The sequence below is a fragment of the Ptychodera flava genome, chromosome 3, assembly GCF_041260155.1.
Source record: "Ptychodera flava strain L36383 chromosome 3, AS_Pfla_20210202, whole genome shotgun sequence".
In the NCBI taxonomy this organism is placed as follows: Eukaryota; Metazoa; Hemichordata; class Enteropneusta; family Ptychoderidae; genus Ptychodera; species Ptychodera flava.
Window position 1 is genome coordinate 4,744,631 of NC_091930.1, and position 18,079 is coordinate 4,762,709.

General features: G+C 36.8%; 1 protein-coding gene across 3 annotated transcripts in view; it reads left to right on the top strand.

Annotated features, from left to right (window-relative positions):
- LOC139129460 (uncharacterized) overlaps positions 1–12,722 on the top strand; it is a 180,746-nt gene extending 168,024 nt beyond the window's left edge. For all 3 annotated transcript variants that reach the window (XM_070695091.1, XM_070695090.1, XM_070695092.1), the window contains exons 12-21: positions 467–573; positions 1,087–1,176; positions 1,481–1,598; positions 3,401–3,559; positions 4,152–4,345; positions 4,744–4,893; positions 6,245–6,350; positions 6,614–6,666; positions 7,513–7,627; positions 11,007–12,722. In XM_070695091.1, the coding sequence (XP_070551192.1) occupies positions 467–573; positions 1,087–1,176; positions 1,481–1,598; positions 3,401–3,559; positions 4,152–4,345; positions 4,744–4,893; positions 6,245–6,350; positions 6,614–6,666; positions 7,513–7,627; positions 11,007–11,321 (1,407 nt within the window). In that variant the 3' untranslated portion in view covers positions 11,322–12,722. The remainder of the gene's footprint in view (positions 1–466; positions 574–1,086; positions 1,177–1,480; positions 1,599–3,400; positions 3,560–4,151; positions 4,346–4,743; positions 4,894–6,244; positions 6,351–6,613; positions 6,667–7,512; positions 7,628–11,006) is intronic.
- The last annotated feature ends 5,357 nt before the right edge of the window (positions 12,723–18,079 follow it).

Below are 18,079 nucleotides of genomic sequence, written 5' to 3' on the forward strand. Positions count from 1 at the left end.
GTTCACTCTATGTGATGACATGCTTGTCATCCTTGGCGATAATGTTCGGCAGTCTGAGATAGTTTCTCATCTTGGAACCAGCAGCCGACTTTTTTGTCGATTATGTGATGTGAGTGTTCCTGTAGATCCTTGATCATGTTGCTATATGTGTACATACAGAACTTTGGGAGTGAACTTTATTCAAAAAGTTCACTCTATGGTTCTATTGAAGTAGTCACGTAGGATTAATTGGTAAGATTTCACGACTTTTGTATAACATGTGTCAATTTGGATTTAGTTGTGTTTGTTCTCATTCTTCAATGAATAATTGACGTATGACACTAAAATTAGCAAAACAAACACAACAAGATTTGAGATTGAAAAGGTTAACATGAAGAAGGAAACAAATATCATTTTCATATCATGTTTTACTCCAGTCACCTAAAGTTCACATCCGTTACAGTAAACCCTCCCCCCTCCTTTTCAGGTTGATAGGAATGATATTGAGGCTGACCCTTTGAAGGTGGGAAACCCAAGAATAAAGAGTGAAACATTGAAGTCAATACAACAAATCAGGGCACAAAATACAGAAAAGTAAGTGAACTTCATTGTCATAGACATGATGTACTAAATTGCATGTCATCACAGTTTTTACTGGTCTTTCAGGTTGACCGTTTACAAGTCTTGCATGTTCATCACAGGGTGCCAGTTTATGAGCTTTTTCATGCAAATAGAAAGTCAATTGACTGCACACATGCATACAAATTGACCACTCACACACAATGATCTGTAAATGAGTCCGAACCGTTAATGTCTGGCTTATCAACAATTCTGTGTGTACTTTAGAAGAAAACGTGTGTGATGATCATGCGTGTGTAAACGGTCAACCTTAAAGATCTGTATCTGTTTACCTTTCGTTTGCCTGGTGACCCTGTCACCTTTCACTTAAATTGATCATGTGGTTGTTTGTATGTGTAAACCTCACATAGTGTTATGCAATATATTTTGTTAATACTCTGATCACATCCTACCAGATCTAACACTCATGCCCATGTATCCATCTGCTGAGATGCAACTTTCACAATTTTTTCATATTGTATCATACAGGGAGAAGAAAGTCTTACGTACAAGTTATGGAGTCAACGAAAAAGAAAATCCTCTTATGGAAGGCAACTTGATATCATTTAGAGGAAATTTGTGAGTATTTTTAACGAGATGATGCATATCAATTATACCTTGCTACAGGTGTGATATTTACTCTCCTAAATCACTTTTAGTAGGGATTTTTTCTACCAGCAAATGATATTGTAGCAATGCAATGCAGCAAGAGTGTTTAGTGTATAGTATTTTCATGCCATCCCGTAAGATGACATTTTTAGAAACGGCAATTAAAATGAAAATACCCAAAGAAAAATACATTCCAGCAGTTGCTGAAACTGTAGTCACTAGTTTACAGCTAGGACTACATCATTATCATAGATTTCTTTCATAATAACCACAGAGACACACCGTATGAAAGGCTCCATTCGCTTCTTCTGGGAACTGTGAGGGATATGACTACGTTTACATTCAATTCCTTATCAGATGATGCAAAGCACAACATAGATTTAAAACTAAAGGTAAGTTGAATTAAGATTTAACCCTTTTCCTGCCAAGTCCCTATTTCACCACCAGGTCAAGATGGTTAAAATTAATGAAACACAACATATTCCATATGGTGTATTTTAACATAATGCTGTACATTTGAAGGCTGTTGAAAACATAGATACTGTACACTTGATTTTTTTTGACTAAAGATGCTATAACAGACCAAGCCAAGTGGGTGAAAATACGTCATGTTTTGGCTCAATACAACTTTTTACTGACTTGGCTGATGGGGAACTTAGTCTTAATACTGTCTGGCATGAAAAGGGACATGTACAAAGGTATCTGCAGTCAAAGATGCTTTAGTGTCCAAGGAGTTTTTGTATATGGTAGTGGTCATTTTGTTACAGTCACTGTGCAATTTACATGTACATTAAATGACCTGTGTATGAAGGCCATCTGCCTACAAATGACAGTTTTGGAAAGTCTATAGACTTGCTGTTGTAGACAGGTTTGACTGCATATATGATGGAAAATTTAAGCATTGCAGCACTCTGATTTTTTAACATTGGTTAATGTTTGACAACCTGCCACTAATTTAGAGATAGGTTGGAGTTTCTATGTGTGTCCACATACTAAAAAAGAAATCATGTACCATAGAGGAAATGCATTTTTAGACTAACCAAAATCAGCCATTGGTGGCAATTTACATGGATGAGCTTACAATGAGGTAAAATGATTTGTTGAAAAATAAATACAAAACACATACGTCTCACTTTTTAGTCCCTGCGGACGAAGTCCGGCGGGGACTTATAGATTGGGTCCCGTCCGTCCGTCCGTCCATCCATCCGTCATCAACAGTTTCTCAGACACTGCTGAACCAATTTTGTTCAAACTTGGCACAAAGGCATAGCACTATGACCTACAGATGCGCATCGATTTATTTTGCGATAAGATTCAATATGGCCGTGAGGCGGCCATTTTGTTGCGATTTTCCATGTCTTTGGACCATAACTCAGACATCCTTGAATCGATTTTGTTCAAACTTGGCACAAAGGCATAACACTACGGCCTACATATGCATGTCAAATTATTTTGCGATACGATCCAATATGGCCGCGAGGCAGCCATTTTGTTTGCGATTTTTTGTGTCTTTGAACCATAACTCAAACATCCTACTATGGCTGCATTCTTGTGCACATTAATATGTTTCATTATATGATCGGAAATGGCTGATTACAACAACATACCCGATCCCATACCATTTCTAAAATTCCACCAAACCATGTGTATAGTATGTGCCGTCATGACACTAGAGGCAGCGAGGGCGTCGTTATGTGTGATGTAATCAAAAGTTCCTTCAGTGGTCATTACCGGCAGAGATGAGTCATTTATTGAACGTTCCTCAGATTACTTTATTATTCAAGTCACAGGCCTGATGCACTCGTTGCATCAGTGTCAGCTACCTAGATCACAGCTACCTAGACACCAAAGATTATAACAAAATGGACAAGCGGGGACTGTGTCATCAACGATGACTTGTTTCCCTAATTGTGGGTGCTGTTTAATTCATTGACATGAAACAATGAAACTCCAGGATATCATGAAAGTTGCTGTATTTATAACATTGTAGCTTTAGATCCCAATCAAGACTGGTGATGTATAATTATTGTATTGTTGTTGCATGATTTACTGATGGGACACAATTAAAAAACCTCAAGTCTGCTTGGCTACTAAGTACCAATCAATTAATTGACAGTTTTGAGGAAAATGTTAATGTAATCGTTGGATGGTAGTGTGTACTAATTGACAGGTTTACACTTTCTTTTTGCCATAGTCATATGATTGGACGCCCTACTCAAGCAGACTGGCAAATATCATCTCATACAAGTCATTTGTAGGACGAGAGTTTAAATTATGGATACAAGTTGCTGTGTTCATGTTACATGATGTTTTGTCAGCGGAACAGAGGAAACTGTGGCAAATTTTGTCAGAGGTAAATTGATAAATATTTATGATTGATGTTTTAACGTATCAAATAAACAATACATCTACTCTTGAATAAAATGTTCAAAACAGACAAATGCAATGACTTACTTTGATACTGCTCGGTATATATATACAAATTACTGTTATTCACTTAACATAATAATGACTCTATAATACAAGATACTGGTTACTCAGAAAAATCAAACAATTTTTGTTAATTAAGCGGGATAAGAGTTAAAGGCAGTGTATACTTTCATAACTCAGAGGTAGGAGAGATAGTTGATGTTACAGTTCATATTAATAATGTTTCATGTACCACACTAGGTCTTGAACCAACACTTACTGCTCCAAATCATGTAGCAGATATGTCAACTCACAATGTGTATGTGATGCCATCAAACAGCGTTGGTCAATCACACACACGCACGCAAACACATAACACCCCCCCACCCCCACTCCCACTTTACATACTTCACATACACGCAAATACATATCAAAGATGTCCAATGATACACATAAATCACACATATATGTTTTGGTAATAAAAGTAGACTAGTGTCATGTAGATAATATTTTTGTTCTGGCTCAACTCATTACAGATATTCTTTGAAGTCTATCAGACATCTGTTGAAGAATCTCAGATAGAGCATATAAAAAAGCTAATACAGGCATTTATGCTTCAAGCAAAGAAAGAAAACCCAACACTGTTAAGGAAGTCAAAGACTCACATGCTTCTACACCTGCCTTCACATATTTCTGACTTTGGACCATCTAAATGCTACTGCACTGAAAGGTAAGTCATGTATTTTCATAAAATGCTACAGTAAAAGGTTTGCTTTCATTTATATCTGCTAATAAGGGTGATAATAAGAGACTGTTTCAAATGTGCATGTGAATACATGATGTAACTGTAGGCATGTAGTGAAAATTTCCCACTGTCAGTCTGTCCTTTTTATACCCTAAACATTACAAACTTACCAATGCAATTAATATGCAGGGAGTAAAGATATACTCCCTAAAAATCATACAGCTAGAATATTAATCATATTATATATGGATTTTCTTGTTATATACGGATTAATTGTTTGATGTGTGATTGTCACATAACAATTATTTGGGAAAATTTCAGAGACTTAATTAGCCTTAATTTAAAACTTCTCACAAAGTTTATACCTTCATATATTGTTCCAGATGTGAACAGTTCATGGGGGTTGTAAGATCAAGATGCATATACAGTAACTACAAAAATCTATCCAAGGATGTAACGATGTCATTCAGCAAACTGCAATTATTGGAGTTCATCATGCGAGGTGGTATTTGGAAAGAAGGCCAACTGATCCGGTAGGTTTTAACATCCTCTAATACATTCATGTCAAACGGATACAGTTGTCAGAATTGCCCTCCAAGGTGGTATGGGACTCATATGACCAATGTAAACACTGCATCCAAGGTACGATGGTAATTGATGAAAGTTAACACGACTGTCATGATCTACATCGTACAATTTAAATGTTGCAGCTATGATTAAAGATGCATTCTAGATATAGTGCATGGAATTCATTGTTTGTAAACAAGAAATTCGCACTGGTGCAGTTCTGATGACTGTTTCCCTGTAAGGCTTCATAAGCTATATTTTTCATAATTAGGGGCCAAGCCCATCAGCTGGCCCCTATTAGTTTCATTAGGGTTTTTAGGGGCCCATGCCTTGCAGCTTTGGCTGCTATTGTTTTTACAGGAGTTCATAATTATTCTTCTGCTTCTTTAGGGGCCCAAGCCAACCTGTGTAGTGATCTCTTTCAAGTTAACAAATGTCATTTGGATAGGTCACATGATTTGGCCGCCATATTGGTTTTTCAAAAAATACCAATTTAATCTTTAAAAATCTTCTTCCCCAGAACTAACACACAGATTGACCTCAAATTTTACTCATGTCATTCTTAGAGTGATATCTTTCAAGTTTGCAAAAGACATCTGGATCAGTCACGTGATTAGGCCGCCATATTGGAATTTCGAAAAATACCAATTTAATCTTTAAAAATCTTTTTCTCCAGAACTAAAATACTGATTGAAATGAAATTTTACTCGTGTCATCAGACGTGTGATCTCTTCCAAGTTTGCAAAAAGCATTTTGATCGGTCAAGTAGTTTGGACGCCGTATTGGATTTTCGAAAAATACCAATTTAATCTTTAAATATCTTCTTCTCCGGATCAACACACTGATTGAGCTGAAATTTTACTCATGTCATCCTTAAATTGATCTCTTTGAAGTTTGCAAAAGACATTTTAATCGGTCACGTGATTTGGCCGCCATATTGGATTTTCGAAAAATACCAATTTAATCTTCAAAAATCTTCTACAATCTTCACAACAAAAACACCGATAGAGCTGAAATTTTACTCATACCATCCTTAGAGTGATCTCTTTCAAGTTTGCAAACCACATTTGGATCGGTCACGAGGTTTGGCCGCCATATTGGATTTTGCGAAAATTGTGATTTAATCTTTAAAAATCTTCTTCTCCAAAACCAACACACCAATTCAACTGAAATTTCATATGTAACATCTTAAGTGTGATCTCTTTCAAGTAATGAAGCTACCACGCATGTACCGGTAATTCAATCACCATAATTCAAACACAATAATCCACCAGAGACTGTCATCAGCAATGACTTGTTTTTTCTTTTTTCCTGTAGGCAATGTGGGCCAAAGCTAAGAAAACTATATGATGCAGATTATGTTCAGAGATTTCTCAATGGCAGCAGCAATACACACGTGAAGACCCATGGTCAACTTGCATTGGTATGGCATTTCTGTGTTATCCAAAAATAAACAAGCTATAATTATTTATTTACCATTAAATCACCAGGTGATTCTCATAGAATCACATATTTGATAAATTGAGGAAATTTACATTTTGTCAGCACCTTGCTGATATCACTGCTATGGTTACTACACATTCTTAGAGCAACATTTGATGTTACTAAGTTGAACTGACATCGGCCATATAGCTTTCAGCTTAGTTTTCAGTATTCAGTTCTATTGCTTTTTTTTTTGTATTACAGAAAAGTCATGGTATGACAGACATTAGTAGTGAAGAATTAACAGCATTAAAGAGGTAGTATACAGTTCCAAAAATAAATTATTTTAGAAATCATCATGAAACACTCATGAATAGTGACTTATCGATAGGTGATTTTTAGTCCCCACTGACACTGTCCCTGGGCATAGGTTTGGTCATGTCCGTCCGTTCGTCTGTCCGTTCGTTCACGCAGATATCTCAGAGATTCCTGGATCAATTTCATTCAAGCACAGTACAAAGATTACTCCTTATTGCATTGGTCTTGTGAGACTTGGTTACAGACCATAGCAACAAATTTCTAACCAAGTTATTTGGTTGTGCTTTACATGAAAGCTGAATAGATCCCAGATTTCATAACACTTTTGACACTAGGTGTTGTTTAAAATGATTGATAATATGAAATTTGACATATGTGTTTATCCCATCACAAAACTACACAGCCATGCAAGATCTCAAAATTTCTCATGAGTTTGGAAAATGACCTGTCAATCTTTTATGTATATGTGCAGGTGGGTCAGTTGGTTGTCTAATCAAGCACTCATATTATCAGAAGTTGTTGTTAATGAAGGTCGATCCACACATGTAATTGGTCTCCTTCATAATATTATGTGATAGATGATAGAAAGCACATATTCAATTCTTAACTGTAATGATGTGATGTACTGAACAAGCTACATTTCAAGAGTAATTGGACAACAATGAAATGTAATGAAAATACTGATATACTTGATCAGGTCACATTTTTCTGTAATTACAGCTGAGCAAATGTGTAATTCATAAATAGGACAAACTTGCAACTTGATTTCAGAAGCCATTGTTTTTTTTAAATCATCACACAATTTTCAATGTAAAATTCAAGAAGGTTCTTTTATTTCATTAAAGTGCCGTAGGAGACAATATTCAAAATCTAGAGTGCTATGGCGGAGTATACACAGAATCAGAAAAGAGAATGGTGAGAATTGGTCAGACAGCTTCGTACAAGTCAGAGACAGAAGATGTAAGTTTTGAAGTATTTTGCACGCATGGAAAAAAAATTAAATGCACCTGCAAACTAGCATTCTGTGAGTTAAAGACGCCCATGGGTTATAAATACCGGATTACATGAGAGGACGCTCATTATGCAAAGAGACACTGTGCGAGTAGCTTGAACTGAGAGCTCGACAGATTGCACTTTTTGCGTGTTTTTTATGCAAAATTATGAAATCGGAATGCTCTACAGCAGGGTAAATATCTGATCAATACATAACGACTCCATATTTTCTAAACCGATAAGTTTTCGGGACAATTTAGTGAGTAATTGTGCGTGGCCAGTGAGAATGTCGATCCAGGGGACGCCGATTGGGATTTGAATACCACTGTCAATCAAACCTTGTGCAAAGTCAGACACGAGTCAGCTGGATGTGTACCTAATGTCGATTAGCATTCGCCTTATCTGCTAATGGTGACTGAAATAAATAAAATATGTGTCAAGATTTCCAGTGTCGAAAGACGTGCGCAATAGTTTCTTCACAGTTCTCCAACTTTTGTACCTATCCACCGCATTGCTGGGGATAAAAAACGTGATCAGACGACATTCAAGTCGATTACATTAGTAACTGTGGACATTGTCCCTCCACAAGACGTGCCGTGAAAAAGAAAATGTATTATCGGGTTCTCTCTTACTGGAAAGTTTGATGACCCTGAAAAGGGCCGTTTGGTTTGGTTTTGTGGCTTCTACCGTACACCCAACAATGGCAAATGTGTATGGTATGCCGGGCAAATTTGGATATAACGATCGGACAACAAAAGTCATGCAAAATGGCATATCAGTTTTCTTCTTTTGACGAGTATGTCATTGGCCTGCATCAGATGCTGTTTTCGGGCCAAAAATCGCTCATCACGCCAAGCGTGTGTCTGGTCAAGGATATCCCAATACTTCCGAGAGAGTCGGAGTCAGATAGACGCGTTGTCATTGCCAAACAAATGCTAAACTCAGAATGACAAATCAAGAAATGTTCAATACCCCGGCACAGAGGTGTGAAGCGGTACGGTATCCGTGTATAGTTTCCCATGGAGTGTCGTTTGTACCTCTGTGAGTCTATTAATAAACGAAATGTTTATTTGACCATGGAGCTAAAAAAGGATGATTTGACTTCCTCTGTTTCGTTCCGCCGTCACTTCGAGTGTACGTAGCCTCGTGAGCAAGTGCCATCTTATCGATAACAGACGCCATGCAGTTCCGCTGCATATCGATCAAAGTTCATTACGTCTGAGAAATATACGAGATTTCCTGTCCGAGTTTTCGAAATGCATCTGATTTTTGTACGATTCTGGTTACAATTCAAACGAAGTCTCGCAGCACAAATTGGCAAATAATGTAATACACGATGATCTGGACTTGTTTTCTGACTTCTGACCGCCATCTTGGCCTCATAAAAGTTTTACATTGGGCTGGTTGAGTACGTCGGGATCATGGTTCAATCTTCATGAGTCTCATTTTATATTATTTCGACACCGATGTTTCCAAATTTAATAAAACATTACTTCTAAGAATTTGAGAGATTCGAACGATGCAGATTGTGTTTTTTGCATACCAGTATATTGACTTGTAAGCGACACACTGCTGGAATCGGTGAAATCTGTAACTCGAACGCACCAAGTATGGTGAAAACACCTCATGCCAAAATGTACCGGTACGTACTCCGATGTGCTCATCGACTTTCGGCGTGAATTTATGTTTGTAAATCTACTAATATAGCGGTGTTTGACGCAAAACGATGAAAACGATACTATGTTGACAGGGTTGAGTACCCACTAATGCGTGATCCTGGGATTGAGAACGGCGGCTTTAAGATTTCAATCAATCCTCTATATGCCAATTGTATTTTTTACATGGTTTATAGAGCCCGGTAAAAAGAGGATTATATTAGGAAATAAGTATCAAGTTCTAATTCTGCTCATTGTAGGACACTATGTAGCGTACCGCAGTTGTCTGAAACATTAAAGTCATATTACAACCATAATGGAACCATGGAGTATATATATGGTAGTAAATTAAGCTATACTTTAAACCAAGGAACAGTCTGTGTGTGTGTGTGTGTGTGTGTATGTATGTATGTATATATGTATGTATGTAAAATATGTATGTATATGTATGGATGTATGTATACATGTATATATATGCATGTATGCCTATTCGTATCAATGTATATGTATGTATGTGTCTGTATGTGTCTCAAATGTATGCATGTATGTATGTATGCCTATATTTATTTGCATGTATGTCAGTATTTATGTCTGTCTATATATGTCTATCTGTATGTATGTTGTATATATGTATTTATGTCTGTGTGAATGTATATAAGCATGTATGCGTGTATGTCTGCAGGTATATATGTATGTATGTATGTACATCTGTATGTGAGTATGCGTATGTATACATGTCTATAATGCAGACATACATATATGCATACAGTGTATGTATGTATGTTATAGAAATAACAGGTGACGTGTTGACCATTAATGTTTATTTATGGGCAAGGAAAAGAGGAAAGCAAAAAATTAATGGGTAATGGTATATATGTATTTATGTCTGTGTGAATGTATATAAGCATGTATGCGTGTATGTCTGCAGGTATATATGTATGTATGTATGTACATCTGTATGTGAGTATGCATAGTATACATGTCTATAATGCAGACATACATATATGCATACAGTGTATGTATGTATGTTATAGAAATAACAGGTGACGTGTTGACCATTAATGTTTATTTATGGGCAAGGAAAAGAGGAAAGCAAAAAATTAATGGGTAAGGCTTGCCGCGCCCTTAAATAAATGTTAATGGTCAGGCAGAGTATGTTATTTCCATTATATTATCAACGAACCCAAGAAAACCATCAACATTTTCAAACAAAAATTTCCAAAGCGTATGAAAACTTGGACCCAGAACTGAGCAATACGCGACACACTGTCATGTGCACTGTAAAAATTTGGCTAATCCGGAGATGTTTTCAGGAAAAATGTATCTGAACTTGGCCCACAAGTGCTCCATTTCATTTTGTGATTGATTATGAATTACGTTTCAGCTGTAAAGTTACAATACTTTGAGTTGTTTATCTTATTATTCATATTCACGGGCATGTAAACAAACCATTACTGTGTATTTGTGGTCAGTCACCTGGTTCTGCTTGACCAATCAAAATGCAACGTGCATGGTATGGTAGTGCGACTTTTTCTGTAAAATCCAGATTATTTTGTACTACATATGGCATAGAAAATCACAACTAAATTATGATGTAAGGTGTTCCGTGTAAGGACGTTGCAAGTACTTGCCCATATTCCCAAACTTGGTAATATTTTGCACTTACATGTTAGTTTTGGTTATTTTAATAGGTTGCATATGGATTCTTAAGAAGATGTGTGAATGTTCAAGAGCAAGCCTACATTGGTTTTCAGAAATTTATAGATATATCCAAGTACTGCCCATACAATTGCAAAGTGTTACGATTAATTGATGATATCGAGTTTGTAAATGCTAAGAATATCGTTGGTCACTCATGTATTCAGCATATCTGCGAAAGAACTACATGTAGAGTTGTCACATCATGTAGCAGAGTTCAAAATAATGTAATCCGGACAAAAATATTTCAACACAATAGCCATTATCCTTTTTATAGAGTAAACAAGTATTTTATTGCAAATTGTTAAAATTATAACTATAACATAGTTTACATTTAACTTATATTTAAAAGACGGCAACTGTTCTATATGAGATTTATACTTAGACAGAAAGCTAAAAAGTGTGCGGTAGAGTCTGATTCAGTGGAAATTATTTAAGAATGGTAATTCTGAGACATTCATTTTTGTGGTCATTTGTATCTTCGCTGTCAGCGACATGGAGCACTTATGAAATAGACTGATTGTCAAGTGTCATCCAGCATCACCATTGTGGTCCATCTGTCATCCATCAAATTCTTCTCTGGGTCTAAAACCACACGTTTGATTGCTTTGAAACTTGATGTACAGTTCACGTGGGGTGGCATCAGTTAGGTTTGTTCAAATGTTGATGAAATTTGCATAATCATATTTTTTGAGTATTTTATGCTGTTTTCAGTCAAAAACTCTTCTCTGAAACCACATGTTCGATTACTTTGAAATTTGATATGCAGGTTACTGGGGTGACCTCAGATTTAATAAAATTGTGCTGAAATTCGCAAATTTGTATTTTTAAGGCAAATTTTTGTCATTTTTGGTAAAATCTTTCAAAAATCTTCTTCAAAACTTCACGTCTGATATCTGGGATATAAGTCCGTTGGGAAACTTTATTTCAGCTTTGTTCAAATTTTACAGAAATATGCACATTTGCATTCTTAAGGCAATTTTTGTCATTTTTGGTCAAAAATTTATTTCACCAAAAGCTTATGTCTGCCAGCTTTGATATTTGGTATACAGGTTCAGAGGAATGATCAAAATGTGATACATTCAAATTATGATGAATTTATAATTTGGGGCAAAATTTTGCAATTTTTGGTCTAAAAGTCTATTACTCAAAAAGTACTGACCTGATAGCTTTGATATTTGGTCTTCAGGTTTCTACAGATGAATTTAATGTGATATATTGAAATTCATGCATGATGAAATATACAGTTTTTTCACTCTTTGGCAATTATTGCCATTTTTTTGTGAAAAAATTTTGTTTCTCAAAAAACTACTTGTCTGATAGCTTTGATTGACATGTTCTTAGGATGATATTAATGTTATACGTTCAAATTATAATGCAGTCTTCAATTGCGTATTTTTGCATCTATTTTTGCCATTTTTTTGTCAGCTCATCCTGAAATCTGCTAAAAAAGATTTCAGTCTTCTGTATCAACACATGACATAAGTAGTTATTTGCCACATCAGACGTTAGGTTGCTTGTTCATATATTATACAATGTGCATTTGTCAACCTTGCTACAAATTCAAGATGAATGAATAACGTTCTTGTTGACACCAGTTATCTGGCTTACTTCACACCTGACCTATCATTGTGGGTTTTAGATATTGCACTATGTTAAAAACTTGAAATAGTGTGAAATAAATCATTAATTTCTGACATTAAAATGTATCATTTTTGTATGTTTCATTGCTGTAGCACTTTTGTATGAAAGAGGTGTTGTGTGGAGATGTATAAACACTCTCATAGTGTACAGAATTGTTAATAAGGTGCAAATGCAAGGCAATGAGAATGCCTGAAATGATACACAGGGTTGGTACACATGTGTGGCCAATAGGACTGTACAAGGTCTGTACGCACCCCTGCAACACATGTGTGTAAAGTAATGTAACAGGGGTATACACACCTCTGTTGTCAGGCTTCGTAGCAGAGCTACTGGGACATGGCTGTGAAAGGAAACCATAGTTAAGGGATATAATTTGTAGTCTAATCACAGTACTGTTTCACACATCCCTGTGACACAACTATAAAAAAATTGACTCTGCTACAGGGTTTCGTGCTACATTCATGCACAAGGACTGCATAAAAATCTACTCTGTTACATGGATGTAAATCACAGCTATGCTACTGAGTTGTGCTCATCTACACTGTACTAGGATGCTAGCACAACCCTGTAGCATAGCTATGCACATCCTAGTACATGGTTGTGCCAGGTCTCTTGTGTACTATGGGACAAATTCGGCTCCGGATGGCGCCGTTCAACCAACTAAGTCCCTATAACTGTGTTGCTAGCATTAAGGCGAGCAAGCCCCCAAGCAGGGTAGAGTCTTGCTATGCACATGAAGTAATATTATGAGGGAGGTGTAATGATGACGTCTACGTCTACTTCGCTTTGAGCTAGGATCTCATGACGAGAATGAAGACTTAGAATATCGACAGCAGCCATGCTTAAGACGGTGTTGAGAATATGATCTAGACTCTCATCTGCTTGAGTACCACTTAGAGCTAAGCAAAAGATGGTGTCTATTGTGTCTCTCCTACTGCTGACTATTGTTCCAAATCTGTCTGATAGCTCAGTAAAAAGCTTCGTGCTTTTCCGATTACTATATGTGTGTTTGTACTGTGTCTGTGTGTCGTCTGCTCCATGCACACTGTGTTGCTCGGTCGCGCACAGGATTGTAACATCTAAGTCGGTTGCTGTGACCAACTCTTTTGGGTTGGAAACGGTAGCTGACTGGTTTTGTGTGAGACCTAGCAGCTAGGCGATGTTGCCGTGAGTGTGTGGGGTTCGAATCCCGTTTGGGTTATAGTAAAAATTTATTTTTCACAAGCTTAGCAGTTTGACAGACAAGAGAGGGTGCCATTGCGAGAAGCCCTTAATGTTGGAGCACAGATGCCACATGTGCATGTGTTGACATTAATGTTCCATTGTGAGCCTCAGAGGGTATATGACTATATGCAGTCAGACTAGCTTTAGGGTTGGAAGAGCTAGTTGAAGACTGGTTAATATAGTAGAGCAAATAAGTATGGTATTTTTGCAAAATATTTCATTTCATGATACAAGCATGAAACTCTGCAGAACCAGCAATGGTCTATCGCTTAGTTATAAAACAATGCTAACGACCAGAAAATAGCAGACGTTTTGGTAGCCCTTTTCTAATATGGCTGCCGTGCAAATATTTCAAGGTTTGAAAAGCAGAATTTATTAACGATGTGTCACATTGAATAATTTTATGTGCCTGTGGCCGTTTTTTAAGGTCTGAAGGCATATTTTGTGAATTTGTCGACCCAATATGGTGGCTGTAATAGCGGCCATTTTCCAACATGACTTCAACGCAAATTCATGTACTAGTTTAAGGCAGAAAAAGCACAATTTATTATCAGTTAAAATGGTTTTTGCGTCGAAAGGAAACTTTTTTTAACGAGAATACAATTGCTTGTTTTAAAGGTATATTTATTGATTTTGTCATCCAAGATGGCAGCTGCATGGCAACAGCGGGATAACAAGCAGATCTAAATACTATTTTTATAGATTAAAAAACAAATTTATTTCCGTTCAAGTGGTTTTTGTATGAAAATCGTATGTTGTTTATGTGCCCGAGACTATTCTTTCGGTTGAAAAGGCATGTTTTGTCACTGGGCAAAATGCTTGATATACAACAATATGATCTAGACTCATACACATATACACATTCTGTACGTGTGTCAAATACGTTTAGTATACACGTACGTATACTATTAAAATGCAAAACTACAGTGTTAACTTAATGTGCAAAGATCTGCATTACATATACTCAAGCTCTGCATACAAATACTCTACACATATCAACGTATTAGAATATTCCATATACAAAGATATATGTTGCGTATGCAATTAATATTATGTTCCATATTCGTCAATATACGTTAATATGCTAAGCGCATATCAATCAGTTTGTCCAGTGTGTAAGTATATTTATCTAAGATGATGGCTGTATTATGGCTTTTTTCCTATGCAGTCTCTTAGCAAAATCCATATACTATATTTTCGGGCATAAAATGCACAATTCATTACCGATTTAAATGAATTTTATGTCAAGCTGCATGTTATGTGCCTAAGGCTGTTCTTTAAGGTTTTAATGGTATATATTGTAATTCAGTTCGTCTCGAAATTGGAAAACATATAGAATTTAATTATTTAACAAACACTAATGAAACCATAGCCTACTTTCATAAAAACTGTAGAACATGGTTTTAGAACAAATACTTAAACTTCATCTTGTCAACATTAATGTGATATTTGTTTAGGGAAGAGGTCATTTTCAAATAGGCGGTACCGCCAATACCTCCTGCGGTATACCTTTAACCCTGGAGAGGACTGGCGGTAAGGCAGTTAGCAGCTTTTAATGAGCTTGCATGCATATGAGACCGCGGAAAACCGCGCTACTTAGTACCTCATTAGTAAACTATTGTTTTCAAGTCTTTTGATTTTGTGGAGAGCTATTACATTTGGAAACTGAGTGAACGAAGGAGAGTGGGCATCATGCATGGCCACCTGGCAGTGTCTGACTTGTAATGTCAGTATCAGAATTCCCAAGAGTGCTGTTGCTGTTGAATGACATTTTGTGTCAGTATTCAACAACACATACAGCACTATAGGTTCGTTCTAATAGTGAGAAAATTATATGTCATCCCGTTCTTTTCTGTATTCGAAATACAAGATTGCAACTATGTAGCACAATCCGTACTGTACACATACGATGACTTTGCGCTTGCGGCATATATTTAGTTCCTTGTATTGATAAAATTTGCCTATGTGTCACCGTCATCGGCAAGATGCGCGCAGTTGTTTTAAGATGATAAAATGGAATACAGATACTTGCCAACTATAACATCGAGAGTTGGTCATAGTTTTAAAATAAAAATGACTTCAGAAAGAAACGTGGTGTTGAAAAGTTGGACACCAATTTTTTTATGTTGGTGGCAATGTAAGTATGTTTACTGTTTTTTATAGTTGAATGTCTATTTCTAGTACAGAATGATGATAATAAAAACTATGTTGAATGCTTTCTCCCATTGCCAATACCTAATTCAATAAAAAATGCATACCGACTTACTAGTAATCTACTCATAATCAAACATCGGGTTACTTTAATATTGCAATTAGACACCAAAGTTTGGATGCGTTGTTTTGAAAAGTTTATAACCACTAAAAATTGATCACGCGGCAATAAACACGGTGAATTACATGCAGTGTGTTCTTAAATCGCCAAACGAAAACATTTATATATACGATTATGAACAGCTGTGTGTCAGCAACGACACTTGCCTTCGGTCGCTTGGCTTTTCTCGGCATAGCAACAGCAGTTACTGAGTGACTTAGTAAGCCAATGTGTCCATCCCACGATCCTACGCAACAACCTACCACTAATGCGACAGTCTGCTTAAGTTTACTCCTTCAGTTTATTATTTTTGGTATTTATATGCCCATAGACTTGGAGCAAGTCTTGTTAGCAACGTGAACTTGATTTGTTTAAAGCACGGTCCCTCCACAAAAGTCCCGTCAGCTTGGCTATACCATACTTGGCTAACATACCACTCCCGCACGCACGTTCAATAATGATGCTACATAAATCAGACTTGTTATCAAAAGACCCTTGGGGTTGAAAGGTCAATTTAGACGTTGCCTGAATAAAAACATTGTTATAAAAAGGGTACAACCATTACGGTCCGGCAAATTGTTTGTTGACCCACAGTCCGTAGAACGTGAGACTATGTCATCGGATGATCGATTTTTGAATGTGGGATTCTCAGTAATGACGACGTCGAGTTCGGCCCTGTGACGTGTTTGATTTGCATAATTTATGTCATTTCATTGCCCATGAAAAAACATTGCGAGTTTACCATATTTATTTAAATATCAGCATCAAACTTTGACGTCCCACATATTTCTGTCAGAAATAACGATATATGACGAGATGTTTAGTCTGTAAAATCACCAATATATGTCGGGCTTTTTTACTTCATTTCTCCACGCCTTTCAATTACATGTCATGTCATGTATCTGGGCATGCTAGGAAACTTTACTCGATAAAGATCAACAATTTATGAGTACTCTCATATCAATGCTAGATCATTTATCCGTGACGTGTACACTCCCTCTGTGAAATCGTCCATCTTTTACATCTGATTATATTCCCTCTGCAATTTGGGGGATACCCATAAACAAAAACTGAAATGACGTGGCTTTTACCTTGGCGCTCCGGTGCGTAAAATCGCCGAAAGAAAATTGCATTCGTAGCGAAGAACGCTATGCCATGCTACCTCCATGGCTATGCAGAGTGGCTTCTGCGCGCTTTACTTTTTGCACAGATTTGGATTGAGACGGGCCGTCTCACACAACCTGCTCTAATTAACGCCGTGTATGTCCGAAATCAAACTTTCATTCATTCATTCATTCATTCACTCCTACTAACGATGTTTAACAGTTTGTCAAACACCAGGTGAGTATTTGTTCGTCCCTTGATGCGTCACTCTCGCCTCGTTTCATTTGTCCATACAAACATGTGCGATGAGATGAATATTAAATGAGTTCATTGTCTTTTATCTTCATATTTTCGAGTGACGACCGAGAACGTGTGTCGATGTATAGCCCAGCATCTTGCCAAATCGAATTTCTGAATATCAACCTTTCCGAGTTGACTGCTTTTTCCTGTGGATAAACTCAATCATGCTGAAAAACAGCGTGCTGCTGGTCTGTCTATCGTCGCTATTATAGTACTAGTTCAACGGACAGTCGCCACCGAAGAACGACGAATGCTCGTTTCAACATATCAGAGAACGCGATATTGAACTGTTTGAGTGAAGTTCACCGTCGCGATTTTAGAATGACGCATTCAGTTATCAGCGTGGTCACAGATTCACATCTGTTTTACGTACTCGCAAGTCGCTTTAATAATTGTTCGGGTTTCGTTTCAGAATCGATTTATTTCAGTTTTTCGCCAACTGCATGCTCCTTTTTATCTTACTCTTAGGAAATCGTTTTAGAT